The 11,958-nt window shown below is 57.0% G+C and overlaps 6 protein-coding genes across 6 annotated transcripts; 3 read left to right on the forward strand and 3 right to left on the reverse strand.

The window, feature by feature from the left end:
* Window positions 1-3: 3 nt before the first annotated feature.
* Window positions 4-2,877, reverse strand: BO86DRAFT_363769 (putative DNA mismatch repair protein). Its single transcript, XM_025669986.1, has 3 exons — window positions 2,368-2,877; window positions 1,929-2,311; window positions 4-1,881 (listed from the first exon to the last, which is right to left on the reverse strand). Exons 1-3 carry the CDS (start codon window positions 2,772-2,774, stop codon window positions 107-109), a joined length of 2,565 nt encoding a protein of 854 aa, XP_025527037.1. The 5' UTR covers window positions 2,775-2,877; the 3' UTR covers window positions 4-106.
* Window positions 2,878-3,550: 673 nt separating this feature from the next.
* BO86DRAFT_314819 (DUF202 domain-containing protein) lies at window positions 3,551-4,587 on the reverse strand (the record flags this gene model as incomplete). The annotated part of the gene is made up of 3 exons (XM_025668064.1): window positions 3,551-3,610; window positions 3,671-3,954; window positions 4,215-4,587. The coding sequence occupies 3 exons, from the start codon at window positions 4,585-4,587 to the stop codon at window positions 3,551-3,553; spliced, it is 717 nt and encodes a 238-aa protein (XP_025527038.1).
* A 314-nt stretch (window positions 4,588-4,901) lies between these two features.
* Window positions 4,902-5,570, reverse strand: BO86DRAFT_314565 (GFA family protein; the record flags this gene model as incomplete). The annotated part of the gene is made up of 5 exons (XM_025668049.1): window positions 4,902-5,034; window positions 5,095-5,120; window positions 5,198-5,307; window positions 5,400-5,428; window positions 5,488-5,570. 5 exons carry the CDS (start codon window positions 5,568-5,570, stop codon window positions 4,902-4,904), a joined length of 381 nt encoding a protein of 126 aa, XP_025527039.1.
* A 1,736-nt stretch (window positions 5,571-7,306) lies between these two features.
* BO86DRAFT_340357 (FAD binding domain-containing protein) lies at window positions 7,307-8,967 on the forward strand. Its single transcript, XM_025669044.1, has 3 exons — window positions 7,307-7,447; window positions 7,509-8,338; window positions 8,433-8,967. Exons 1-3 carry the CDS (start codon window positions 7,325-7,327, stop codon window positions 8,848-8,850), a joined length of 1,371 nt encoding a protein of 456 aa, XP_025527040.1. The 5' UTR covers window positions 7,307-7,324; the 3' UTR covers window positions 8,851-8,967.
* Window positions 8,968-9,282: 315 nt separating this feature from the next.
* On the forward strand, window positions 9,283-9,803 carry BO86DRAFT_389859 (uncharacterized protein). The gene has a single exon (XM_025672240.1). The coding sequence runs from the start codon at window positions 9,331-9,333 to the stop codon at window positions 9,733-9,735; it is 405 nt and encodes a 134-aa protein (XP_025527041.1). The 5' UTR covers window positions 9,283-9,330; the 3' UTR covers window positions 9,736-9,803.
* Window positions 9,768-10,908, forward strand: BO86DRAFT_419612 (S-adenosyl-L-methionine-dependent methyltransferase; the record flags this gene model as incomplete). The annotated part of the gene is made up of 2 exons (XM_025675133.1): window positions 9,768-10,003; window positions 10,071-10,908. The coding sequence occupies 2 exons, from the start codon at window positions 9,768-9,770 to the stop codon at window positions 10,906-10,908; spliced, it is 1,074 nt and encodes a 357-aa protein (XP_025527042.1).
* Between the last annotated feature and the right edge of the window lie 1,050 nt (window positions 10,909-11,958).

Below are 11,958 nucleotides of genomic sequence, written 5' to 3' on the forward strand. Positions count from 1 at the left end.
GATATAAGCAGCCCGCTGCAAGGAAATGCGAAACATGAGCTAATTATGCATGTGTGACAATGCTGGTATAGGTGATGCTGTATAAGTATGCTTGGCGGGCATTAGATCAGTGGGACGGAGATGAGAAATTGAAATGCAGCGGAAGAACGTTCGGTCGCGCTTGTCTATATCTGGCTTGTATCAATTCATTTAAACGCTGGGTCCATAGATCAATTGGTGAGTCGGTCGCGAGAACACTCGGAGCGTCAGAGCCAGTCACGGGATCCGTGAATACGGGTTCTGGGCTCAATCCTTTAGCCAGTTTCGACAGCTGCGAAACATCAGTCCATACTGTCACGCGCGTATCATATAGTGCTTGTTCCTCTGGGATCCTCTCAAATGGCAGTTTGTTGGTGCTGATTCGTTTGGGTTTCGACGTCCCGTCCGAGGTCGCGTTCTGCGCGCGGTAGCGTATGAGATATGACCTTGGATCATGTGGCGACAGCACGGGTCTGTTCGTCTGCTCCAGCTCGCCCGTATCCCGAGGATGGCTGATTGCTGTATCGGAGGTGAGAGCAGCTCGCGCATTGAGGTATCGGTTCAGGTGCGGCGAGCGGGGGGTAGACGCGGCGTGACTACTCTGGAGCTGTTTCCGCCGCTCCTGTATAGCATCGCGCTTCCGGCGTTCGAAGTCTAGTGCTTTCTCAAGTTCGTTTTGACTGTCTCTGGACAGTTGATGAAGCCTCGAGGACCATCGTTCGAGGACCGGAAGTCCGCGGTGATTGCCCTGGATTTCCGCGTCTTCGGTTGCTGATGGGGAGCGGTCCAGGACCTGCGACATCGCTGCGGCCGACGTGGGGTTGTCAGGTACATCGTCGGCTGGGGTTTGTGGTTCCTGGAAGATTGCATTAGATGCTTCGAATCGCTGGGCTGCTAATCTCGCCAAAGAAGGCTCCTCTGATTCCTCGCGCGGCTGCCCTGAGGCCTCCAATCGCGACATTGCCACTTGCGTAGTCTTTGCAAACCAGGTGTCAAGCGATCCATTTCCGTAACGCTCTCTGTCGCGCTCCCTCATTGCACGTTTTATACTTTCGTGAGTGTTGTGCTCCGGGGGACTGTGTGAAGGCTGCAGTCTAATGGGGGAGATCTGCGCTCGTGACGGAGAGATGGCCAGCGTGCTCGTGCTCGATGCGGACGGGCTCGGAAGAAGCGACTTTGGTGAATGAGCCGGTCGCGACCCTAATGAGTCCCTTCGACTCTCTGCAACGTTGTCGTCGATGACTTCGTAGGTCGACTGAGTTTGTGGCAAGATCCTGGCAGAGCCGCTGGATACATTCATCTGTGTAAAAGACCACGGGTTCAGCGCTTCCAGACGCTTCCGCCTTAGGTTGTTGACATCGGACGTATGGGATGCATCGGTAGACGGTGGCGTAGCCTTCGGCATCGAATGTGCTGTCACAAACCTCGGCGGCTGACTGCTCGTTGTTGTACGCTGCGTAGCCTCGATCGGGTCCTTGCGAGCCAAAAGCAAGTCAAACCCGTTCGACTCTCTGACTGGCGCCTTTCCTTTTTGTAAAGAGCGTGGCTGCTCGGCTGGTTCGGGTTGTGCTCTGTAAATGCCGCGAAGCAAGGCTTCCACCGCGGAAAGCAGCTCTTGCGGCTCTTCGAGCAAGACATCATCCTTCGCAGGCTCAATGTTGACATCATACGTCGCTTCCTGGCAGCGGATATGCAGACACAGAAACGGGTCGGTGATGTTCGACTGGCCCTGCTGCTGACTCGCTGCGTGTTTTATATAGGACTTGAATAATCTTGCAATGTCTTGACCGAGACCCCTCGCAGCCGACAGAGGTCTACCGTCGATGCTTATGTATTGGCCCGAGTTGCCGGTTCGCGCAATATCTGACAAAGTTAGTCGAATTCGAAAAAAAGGTCTACGGAGCTCATACCAAGCTCTGGGTCTGGAAGGAGCGCGGTCAATTGATAGTGCAGTCCACTCTCTTTCTCTGCGCCACCGGGAGAGTCATCTCCCCATTCCGTTACCAGACAGTTCGAGGCCACGTCCTTACCCACCACCTTGAAGACGGCGTCCGAGAGAGTCGCATCCTTGCCTGGCGCGTACATCCAGTTGTTACTCTCGTTCTTCGCCCTCAGGACCTTGAGGGACAATCGTTTCGCAGGCTGCGCCAAGGCATAGGCCTGGACCAGCTTCTTGATGCGGCCCAGGGTCTTGGCGGCGTTCTTCGAGGCCGTCTGCCGGCGCACGGGGATGTGCATGAAGAGATCCGCGATGCGAACGGTCGTTCCCACCGGGTGCGCCGCGCGCTGCGTTCTGCGGGCGGATTTTCAGTATTCTTGTGCCCTCGATCCGAAGTTCGACGTACTTACCTGATCAGTTCCCCGTCTCGACCATACTTGAGCACGTAGCCGACCGACTCGCTTTCAACCCTGGTGGTCACGACCACGCTGCTGGAGACTTCGGCAGCACTGGCGAGCGCTTCGCCGCGGAAGCCCAGCCATGTTCCTCCGACATGTCGGAGATCGTCCACGGTCTGGATTTTGCTGGTGAAGGAGCGTCTGCAGACGAATGGGTGGTCTTCGCAGGGGATGCCGGTCCCGTTGTCCTTGACTTGCACTACGTCAACGGTGTTCTGCGAGATCTCGATGGTCACCGAAGTAGCCGATGCGTCGAGGGCGTTGTCCAACAGCTCCTTGACAATTGAGCAGGGGTCGGAGATGACAGACGCCGAGCCGATTGCCCGTGCGGTTGTTGGTGGGAGCGCCGCGATTGGCATCTCTCTTGTACTCGAACAGGTTAAGAGGTCATTCTGGTGAAGTGTTTAGAGTATACTGGGGTAATTGACAGATGCGAGGTATATAGAAGATAGGATGGTCTTGATGCAGTTGGTGTGATGGTATATTGTTCAAGTTGTTCGAAGGCGGACAGAAGATGCTCGGTATCTCCACGCACACTAATCCCCATCGGGTCAGATCCGCTTAGTCAGTCCCCAATGCTTCGCTACGAAAGTCCATGGGTTGTGTGATCGACAGCATCCCTCTTCACAGTGCTTTTTCTCCATGGCTGGGCTCGGTGCGATAGTATTGAGTGGGGGCTTTTCGAAGTCAGTGTATTAAGCATCTAGCAAGAATTGGATTTGGGGCCCGAAATCAGAGTTTCAAAGCTACGGGTTCGCAATTCCGTTAGTTACAACCATCGGCTGTTTCTCGGCAAAAGGCAGATAGCCAGTCTACAACACTGGGAGAGTAAAAGAGATCCTTCGCCCGAAGCCTTTCACTCTTCAGTATCTTGTCCAGTACAGATCAATCCATATGAGCTGGAGATTCTTGAATGATATCAGACAATCTAAAAAAAGCAATGGTACATTGTGTAATTCGAGCATTCGGATTCTTGCTAAACCCCGACGTCTTGCGTCGAGAAAACCAACAGAGAAAACCAACGCATAACAACCACTTTTACAGCGAGTATAAAACGAAAAATCGTAAGCATAGCGCAGACGCTTGTGATCATCGCAAGCGACCCGCCAATGAAGACAACGTCCAGCATCATCAGTCACAGATTGTCCAACTGCACCGTAATAACTATCGATACGATAAAAGTCGTCAGGATGATCTAAAATTCACAATCATCATATCAGCACCACAATCTGCCAAACGTTTGAGATGGACTCACCAAGCCAATGAGTATCCCAATCAGATTCAGCTCCCACCCCCCGGCGTACACCGTGCCCAAGGCGACCATATTCTGCTGCTTCCAGAAGCGATACGCGCCCAGGGCAGCGATGACGATGGCCGCCCCGTAGCAGGTCACGGAGAGCGGCACGCCCACCTCGTAGAACCCCAGCGCCAGATCCGGGGAGGCCATGTGCTGGAGGCGGAACAGTTGCGCGATCAGCACGCCCTGCATGGCGACCATAACCGAGGTGCGGATATACGCCAAGAAGGTTCGTTCCAATGCTGGTCCAGGATTCCAGATTAGTCTTGTGTGCATAACAATGTTATGTTTTACTTGAATAATCGATCGATGGGGGTGGGTGAGAGCTATTCGCTGAAGCGTGGGTTGGTGGTGGTGGTGGTGGTGGTGGTGCAATCGCCATGTGGGATTCCGTCATTTTAGCGCGGCGATCATTGAAATACGAAGTATTCCATATAAATCCAATAATCCCAGACAGCTCGACGAAAAGAAATGAGGAAGAATGCTATGCTATGCTACTCACCAAAATGATCCCGATTACTCCGTTGTGGCACAGTCAGCACCACATGTCGCGTCCAGAAGCGTTCGAGACGCCCCCAGGCCCCCTTGCGTGACTCCCGACTGCGCTGAGTGGCCTGGGAGACCGTTCGGAGCGTCCTCACGCGGTATTCCCCGGAGGATATCGAGTCGGTGGAAAAGCCGGCCTCGTCCACGTCTTGGGTCGAAACGTTGCGCAACTCGAATGCATCGCGGTCGCTGTCGTCGTCGCTATGGCTCTCGCGATGGTGTTCGGCAGTGTTGACCGCCGTTTCAGTTGGGGGGTTTTCATTTTCCTCCCGGCCTGCCACGGTGTGGGAGTGGTTATCTTCGACGTGGTGCTCGCGGACTTCGGCCATTGGGAATGAAGTCTAAAGGGACCTGTACGACATGCCCTAGAATTCAGCAAGGGTTGTGTGGGTGAGAAGGGTTCTGCATTATCTGGCCACGACGGAGGGATGATGATGATTGATGGAGGATGATGTGTCACCCTGCCCGGCCTCCCCTCCGATTCCCCGCGTTTTGGCAAAAGCCGGATTTCTTATCTGGGATTTTCCACTCTTATCGTCCGTCGCTCATCCATGGTACGTACAGTACAGCTACTGTGGGTTCAATTCTGGTTCGCGCACCCAATTGCGACTCTACACCTTCAATCAACTCAACAGAAGCACTATCACAAATGAACCTTAGCCCACGCCTCCTGCTTCTCCTCAAACACCGCCATACTCGGCGGAGCAATCGCCTCAAACAGCGGCGCCTTCAAGAAGGCCTTCCCGGCCTTTCCAGGCGTGAGCGTATACAACGGACTATCCTAGATTAGCATGGCTCTGGCTCGCTCCTGTCGATCGTTGCAAATGTCGACTTACCTCCCACAGTTTGAGCAGAAATGACGCTGCGATCCCGGCATCAGCACCAGCCATGTCAGCCTCTCTCCCGCACACACAAAAGAGCAGGTCAACGAAAACATACCGCGATCTTGTTCCCAGACCGAGTGTCCGGATCCTGATAAACCTTCTTCACCCCATTGGGATCCTCCACGGCCATGTCATTTTCATCAACGAGATAATTGACCGAGAAGACTTGCAGCAGTTGAGGCAGCACCGGGTTAGCACCGAACAGGCAGGCAAGATGACGGAAATGCCAAGGCAGCTAAGCCTTAGGAAAAACTCACGTCCTCCCCCGGCTTTTTTACAGTTCGTGCTATGCGGCGCGGATCGTTAGCGATACGTACATCCCCCTCTGGTCAGACAGCTACCTACCAGTGACATATCACCGAGTTGGCCGGCTGTTGGCGCAAGGCGATGCGCACACTCGCACAGTTGCATTGACCAATATAAGGCATTTCGACAGCGGGTGCAATTCGAGGCCGTGAACGTTGCTGGAGAAAGTGGAGTTAGCCGGAAGACAAGACTTTATAGGTGCCTCCCCCATCTGCGGCGAGTTATCTGTTTGGTGTGTGTGTGTGTGTGTGTGTGTGTGTGTGTGTGCGACGGTTTGTTTCGATGGTGGGGACTGCCTCGACTTTCGGCTCATTTCCCTGATGAGGATTTATAAGCGCAAGTCGAAGCACGGGTGCATCGGTGATCTGAGACTCAATGGTTTTGTGTATTCCGCTGGTCGGCCGGCATTGGGTGATGACTCGTGCCGAGCCCATGAGCCCGCTTGACGGTGCTGCCATGTTTGCTTGCTTGCTCTTCTGGAGTGCTGTTAAGACTGAGTAACAGTAACGCAACTGAGGGTGGGTCTCACAGCCGGTCCAGCATTAGGCTCATCAATTCAAACCAAGCGATCGCCATGAGAACGAACATCTCACAGCTGGTGCGACTGCCTGCGCTGAGGATGACTTAACATGTAAATAGATTGTACCGCGTGCTGCACATACTACTATGTACCCTGGCAGCGGGGATTCGGCATTTGTTCCGCACACCAGCCCATAGTGACGTCATCGATCACCGCTGCCCAGTTGCATTGAGCAAGAGCTGACTAACGTATTTCCCTGTAGAGGCAAGGTCATGTGACCCTGCAATCAGAGCGTGTGAACTTGTTGTTGCAAGGCAAGTGATATACGATTGACGTGTTAAGCTGAAGTAGCATTAATCATGGCGATCTACCGGAGCTTTGCTCTTGGAAGGACGTCGGGCGCTTTCACGAAGACTCCGCGCAGCACCACCCCCCGAGCAGCCAGAGATCTCCAGCAGGCGGGAATGAATGTCCAGGTAAAAGAGTGGAACCGTCTCAGGGAGAGATAGTAGACCATTGAAGATATCTGCAGATAGCTTTCAATGATCGCTTTCCGTTGCAGGTCAGCTACAGCCCGAAGACAGGTAGGTATATCGAAACAGACTGCTGTATCCTTACATGTCGGGGATGGGGGAGAATTCTGCGCATCGATCTCTTCTGAAAGAATCGAAAGAATCGAAGAAGAAATCTTAAGGGAGCATCGAACAACGCCTCTCCCAAGAAAGCAGACTCGTGAACGTGGGCCCGCGAAAGAGGGCAATCTGAGGGATAGTGAGGACTGTACATTGCAGTGGAAAGAAGTATTGCTGTGCGTGGAGACAACTGAGACGAGATATGCACAGTACAGTTGGTATAAAACCTGGCATAGGGGTAGACTAGCCCGTCATGGGGCCTTTTAGCTTCCACCTGCTCGCCCCCGAGCTAAGATGCAAAGTCCGTATAAGACTAGACTGAGATATTCGAGTTTTGTCCGACCTAAACATCTGCTCGCACTCAGGAGGAGCTCACCAATGCGTACAGTACAATCTGGGACAAGCGAAGAGTCAAGCCCCAGGGTGGTCCATCCGAAAGAGAAATAAGCCCGAGCTGGGCTGCAGAAATACGTACAGTCCGCTGACTTACAGCCTATACTGTACCTGTTATACCATCACGAGAGATGGCGGTTTTGGCCCCCCGTGGTCCATCCCACATCTACCGTCAGCCGCCTCGAACGAATTCGAGGTGGAGCCACTAGGAGATTCAGTGCACCTCGCGAAGACAACGCCAGATGAACCGTACATACTTCTATATAGAGCGAGAGCGCAGACTCCCCGTCTGACACCCCCCCAGATCTTCTGTCGTCTACCTCTCATCATCATGCCCCCGAGTATCTCAGTCATCATCGTCGGCGCCGGCCTAGGCGGACTCGCCACCGCCATTGGGCTGCGCCGCGCCGGCCATCAGGTCACCGTGCTGGAGAAGGCTCCCGCTTTAGGAGAAGTTTGCTCTTCCTCCCCTCCCTCGTCTTCACCAACAGGGCCTGTCTAACGGTGGCATGCAGATTGGAGCCGGGATCAAGGTCCCCCCGAACTCGGGCCGGGTCTTCCGCGAATGGGGCCTTCTGGACGCGCTGGAGAAGATCTGCATCTGTCCGCAGGAGAACAAGATGCGGTCGTACCGCGACGGGGAGGTTCTGTCGACGATGCCGCTGGGCCGGAAGAGCATGGCGCAGCAGTACAACATCCCGTACTACGTGGTGCACCGGGTGGACCTGCACCACCTGTTGGCGGAGGCGGCACAGCGGGAGGGAGCGGTGATCGAGCTGGGGGTGGAGGTGACGGGGGTGCGAGGCACGGCGGAGCAGGCCTTCGTGCAGGTGGCCAACGGCACCGGGGTTGGGGGGGTGGAGGAGCGGGCGGCGGACCTGGTGCTCGGGGCGGACGGGGAGCGGTCGCGCGTGCGCACCTCGCTGCTGGGCCACGAATTCCCCTGGCGCGACAGCGGCGACCACGTCTTCCGCGCCACCGTGCCCCTGACGGCCCTGGAAGCCGACGAGCAGCTGCGCGCGCTGACCCGCGGCATCAACTGGTGGGTTGGCCCCCGCGGCAACGCGCTCACCTACCCGCTCAAGCGCGGCGGCCTGCTCAACATCGTCCTCACCCACGTCCATCCCCCGGATGCCTCCGTCCAGTTCGCCCCGCAGCCCATCGCCAAGGAGGCCGTGGCCGCCGAGTTCGCCGGCTGGGACCCCTTGTTCCATCGCCTGTTGGACCTGACCACCACCTGGGCGCGTTGGACCCTGCTGCACACCGACATGCCGTCCCAGTGGACGGGCGAGACGGGCAACATCGCCTTGCTGGGGGATGCTGCGCACGCAGTCTTACCGTACCTGTGAGTTTGCCCCCATTCCCCCCCCCCTTTTCATCTTCTCTACGAGTCTGCAAGTCACTGTCCCCGGAAGACTAACCACAAGCCCCCCACGCAGCGCCCAGGGCGCAGCACTGGCCTTCGAGGACGCCGCCGCGTTGAGCGTCCTCTTCGGCGCGATGCAGGACAAGGCGCAAATCCCCGATCTGCTGACCGTCTTCGAGGCCATCCGCCAGCCGCGGGCGCGGGAGATGCGCCGCCGCGTCGGGATGGCGCGCGCCCTCTGGTCCATGCCCGACGGGCCCCAGCAGCGCGAGCGCGACCGCCAGCTGCGGGAGCACGAGCACGACCCCTACGACGGATACCCGAACGTGCTGGCGGATCCGGCCCTCACGCGGTGGATGTTCGGCTACGATGCGTTCGAGGCAGCGCGCGAGGCATGGCGCAAGTTTGCGAGGGGCCAGTTTCCCGGGACCCGCGGGACGTGGCAGTTGAACCGGGAGAGCCGGGATGAAATGCTGTATGATCGTGATTAGAGTAATACCAATAGCTATTCGATTATGGCTCTGCGCTTGGGATTTCTTGTGCCTTCTTGGAGAAGAATACGAGACTCTGTAGACCAGGGAAAGGCTGATAGATGAACACAGTCAGACTTGTGGTTTGTGATATCTTGGCCAGAGCAGTCTGGTAGAAAGAGCTATCTTCGGCCGTTTTCTGGGGCCAAAACCGGATGCCAGCCAGTCCGTGTGAATGGCCCCAGACACTACCACTTGTGTAACCCTGCTGGTGGGCAGTCATGCTATCTTGATCATGGTCGGTGCATTGGACTAGCAGGCTACTAGCTTCTATGCCACGCGACGCTAATAACGTCTCAAGAACGATTGGCGAAAACGTGCAAAAACGTGCCGAGAATACGACGGGCATGGTTCCTCACCAGCCGGTCGTATACATGCCACTATGCTGATACGCTCATTCGATAGCGCTCTTTACGACGGATTGGTGTAGGGTATAGCCGGATGACGGAACTTCAGGTTCATAGCCCTGTCTGCACAAGCCAGCTCGGTCATGTGTGCACACGGCCCCTGGCGTATATTAAGGCAGCGGAGATTGCTCCAGTTGGCACATTCATCCTAGCAACCGTGCAAATCATGGCTATGACCGGAACACAGACGCTCCTTACCCGCCTCACGGCGTTGAGCCCGCAGGTGCCCGAGGATCCAGCCGTGTCTACGACCGAAACACAGGCCCTCCTCGCCGGTCTCGCGGCGCTACGCCAGCAGGTGCCTGAGGATGATGACCTTCGCCGGCAGCTGTCCCAGGCGCTGTCGCAGGCCCTGGTGGCAGTCGAACGGCCATTGGAGACCGTGCACCGGATCTCTTTCGCAGTAGGTGCTGCTGCCCCTCCGGATCACGTTCGTTGACGCTAACACAAACCCAGCCGCTGCAATTGACGATGACCAAGGTCGCCATCGACCTGAACCTCTTCGAGATCCTCGTTGCGAAAGACCAGCCAATGAGCCTGGCGGAGCTGACCCAGGCCACCGGCGCAGACCCTGGGCTGATCGCGCGTATCCTGCGCTATCTGGCCGCCTTCCACCTGCTCGCTGAAACCGGCGTCGACCGGTTCCAGGCCACCGCCGTGACCCAGGCCCTCACCGTGCCGGGGTTCGCAGCCGGGATCAAGCACCAGTCAGTTCTGGCCCCGCCATCTCGTGTCTGCACGGCCCACGACTAATCCAATTTCCAATTTCCACAGTTTCGAGGTGCAACTGCCCGCCTGGGGGGCGCTTCCGGCCTTCCTCGCAGCGACCAACTACCAGAACCCCTGCGATCGGGAGCGCACGGCCTTCCAGCAGGCCCACCAGACCGACCAGACGGTCTTCGCCTGGTTCATGGGCGGCAGCGCCCCGCCGCGGTTGTTCGAGGACTTCAGTCGGTGGATGAGCGCCCAGCGCGTGGGGCAGCCCATCTGGCTGGACGTGTTCCCGCTGGAGCGGTTGCTTACTTCGGCCAGTAGCACCACCGCCCCCACTACAGCAGCAGCAGCAGCACCGGCATCCCCGTCTCCTGTCCCACCCCTCTTCGTCGACGTTGGGGGCGGCGTCGGCCACCAGTGCGTGGAACTGCTGCAGCGGCTGCCCCAATGGCACGGGCGCGTGGTGCTGGAGGACCTGGCCCCCGTGGTGGCGCAGGCGCTGCCGCACGCCGGGTTCGAGCGACGGGCGCACGACTTCTGGACCCCGCAGCCGGTGGTCGGGGCGGGAGTCTACTACCTGCGCAACGTGCTGCACGACTACCCGGACGAGCAGTGCGTGCGGCTGCTGGGGCTGCAGCGGGCGGCGATGGGGCCGGGGTCGCTGGTGCTGGTGGACGAGATCGTCTGCCCGGCTCGCGGGGCGGGCCCCGCCGTGGTGGATATGGACATCACCCTGATGGCGTGCCTGGCGGCGCAGGAGCGCACGCTGGCGCACTGGACCCGGCTGTTCCGGGCGGCGGGGCTGGCGCTGGTGGAGGTCGTGCCGTATGTCACGGAGGGGGGGCATAGTGTGATGGTGTTGGAGCGGTTGGTGGCGGGGGAGGGGGAGGGGATTTAGGGCACGTCGTATCTTGCGTTTTCAGCTGACGGTCAGCCGGGATGGTACATGAATACAGTCATCATTGATACAATACACAACAAGTCACCCTTATACCATGGCTGTATCTGTACCATACCGTCCTCCACCCGAAGGAACCGAGCACAGCGGAGGATGCATAGCTGGAATGCAAAGGATTTCCCGAAGCTTAGCAGTTGTCGCTACACAACTTAATCCCACTTGGCCTTTACGATCATCATCTCAGACACACAAATTTACATACTTCCAAACTTTCCCTCCAGCCTTAACGTCCCTCTACATCTCCTCCCACCCGTCTTTTCGTCCAAAAGACCGGTCAGGATGACTTTAGTGCTTACGGACTGACCTTTCCGCATCGACTTAGCACGGCACTAGGGACCGCCTAGGGCTTATCTTCTCCCCTGCATTTCCCCCAATGGCACGGCTGATTCCTATGGCACGACTCAGCGCGCACCCGACATTGCTGATTCTCTTTTTGCGATTGTTCCTACCGGTCCAGATGGTTTCCTCCACGAAGAAAGAAAGAACCCGTGTGGCACCGTCGACATTGAACAGATACTCACCCGGGAAACGGCCCCTTTTCGACGCTGCATTAGTGCTGACCGGTGTCACCGCCTCGATCTTCTGAACAGAGAGAGACGAAGGCCTACCTAGGGTTACATCGTAGCGCTAACAGGACACTATTCTGGCTAGGTACAGGGCCTTAGGACTAAGTGATTGTCTTTGCGCACCTGCCCAATGGAATCACTCATGTGTATAGTATGATGGGCTCCCCTCCCCACCGGGCGCGAACAAGCCCCGCGGCAGGGGGGGTGGATTATTCCATCTTAGTTCTTGGGTACAGTACAGGTAGTACCTTAACATCATGTACTGGACATAGCTAGCGAGCTAGCCCGAGCTGAACCTGAACACAACCCCGGGGTGGGTGCTGAGATCGAAATCAGTATAAAACGTTCCCCTCCAGGCAAAGCATTTGAACCCATTCCATCCCCACCAACTACCTGTCACTCTCAACCCCCCTTCTCCCCCCCC

Source organism: Aspergillus japonicus (assembly GCF_003184785.1).
Source record: "Aspergillus japonicus CBS 114.51 unplaced genomic scaffold BO86scaffold_29, whole genome shotgun sequence".
In the NCBI taxonomy this organism is placed as follows: domain Eukaryota; kingdom Fungi; phylum Ascomycota; class Eurotiomycetes; order Eurotiales; family Aspergillaceae; genus Aspergillus; species Aspergillus japonicus.

What these genes read in the sequence shown, in the direction of transcription:
- BO86DRAFT_363769 (XM_025669986.1), bottom strand. Translation starts at nt 2,774, where the DNA reads ATGCCAATCGCGGCGCTCCCACCAACAACCGCACGGGCAATCGGCTCG. An exon ending in CGAGACGGGGAACTGATCAG is followed by an intron (nt 2,312 to 2,367) that starts GTAAGTACGTCG and finishes ATCCGCCCGCAG; the next exon opens with AACGCAGCGCGCGGCGCACC. An exon ending in CCTTCCAGACCCAGAGCTTG is followed by an intron (nt 1,882 to 1,928) that starts GTATGAGCTCCG and finishes TAACTTTGTCAG; the next exon opens with ATATTGCGCGAACCGGCAAC.
- BO86DRAFT_340357 (XM_025669044.1), top strand. Translation starts at nt 7,325, where the DNA reads ATGCCCCCGAGTATCTCAGTCATCATCGTCGGCGCCGGCCTAGGCGGA. An exon ending in AGGCTCCCGCTTTAGGAGAA is followed by an intron (nt 7,448 to 7,508) that starts GTTTGCTCTTCC and finishes GGTGGCATGCAG; the next exon opens with ATTGGAGCCGGGATCAAGGT. An exon ending in CACGCAGTCTTACCGTACCT is followed by an intron (nt 8,339 to 8,432) that starts GTGAGTTTGCCC and finishes CCCCCCACGCAG; the next exon opens with CGCCCAGGGCGCAGCACTGG.
- BO86DRAFT_389859 (XM_025672240.1), top strand. Translation starts at nt 9,331, where the DNA reads ATGACGGAACTTCAGGTTCATAGCCCTGTCTGCACAAGCCAGCTCGGT.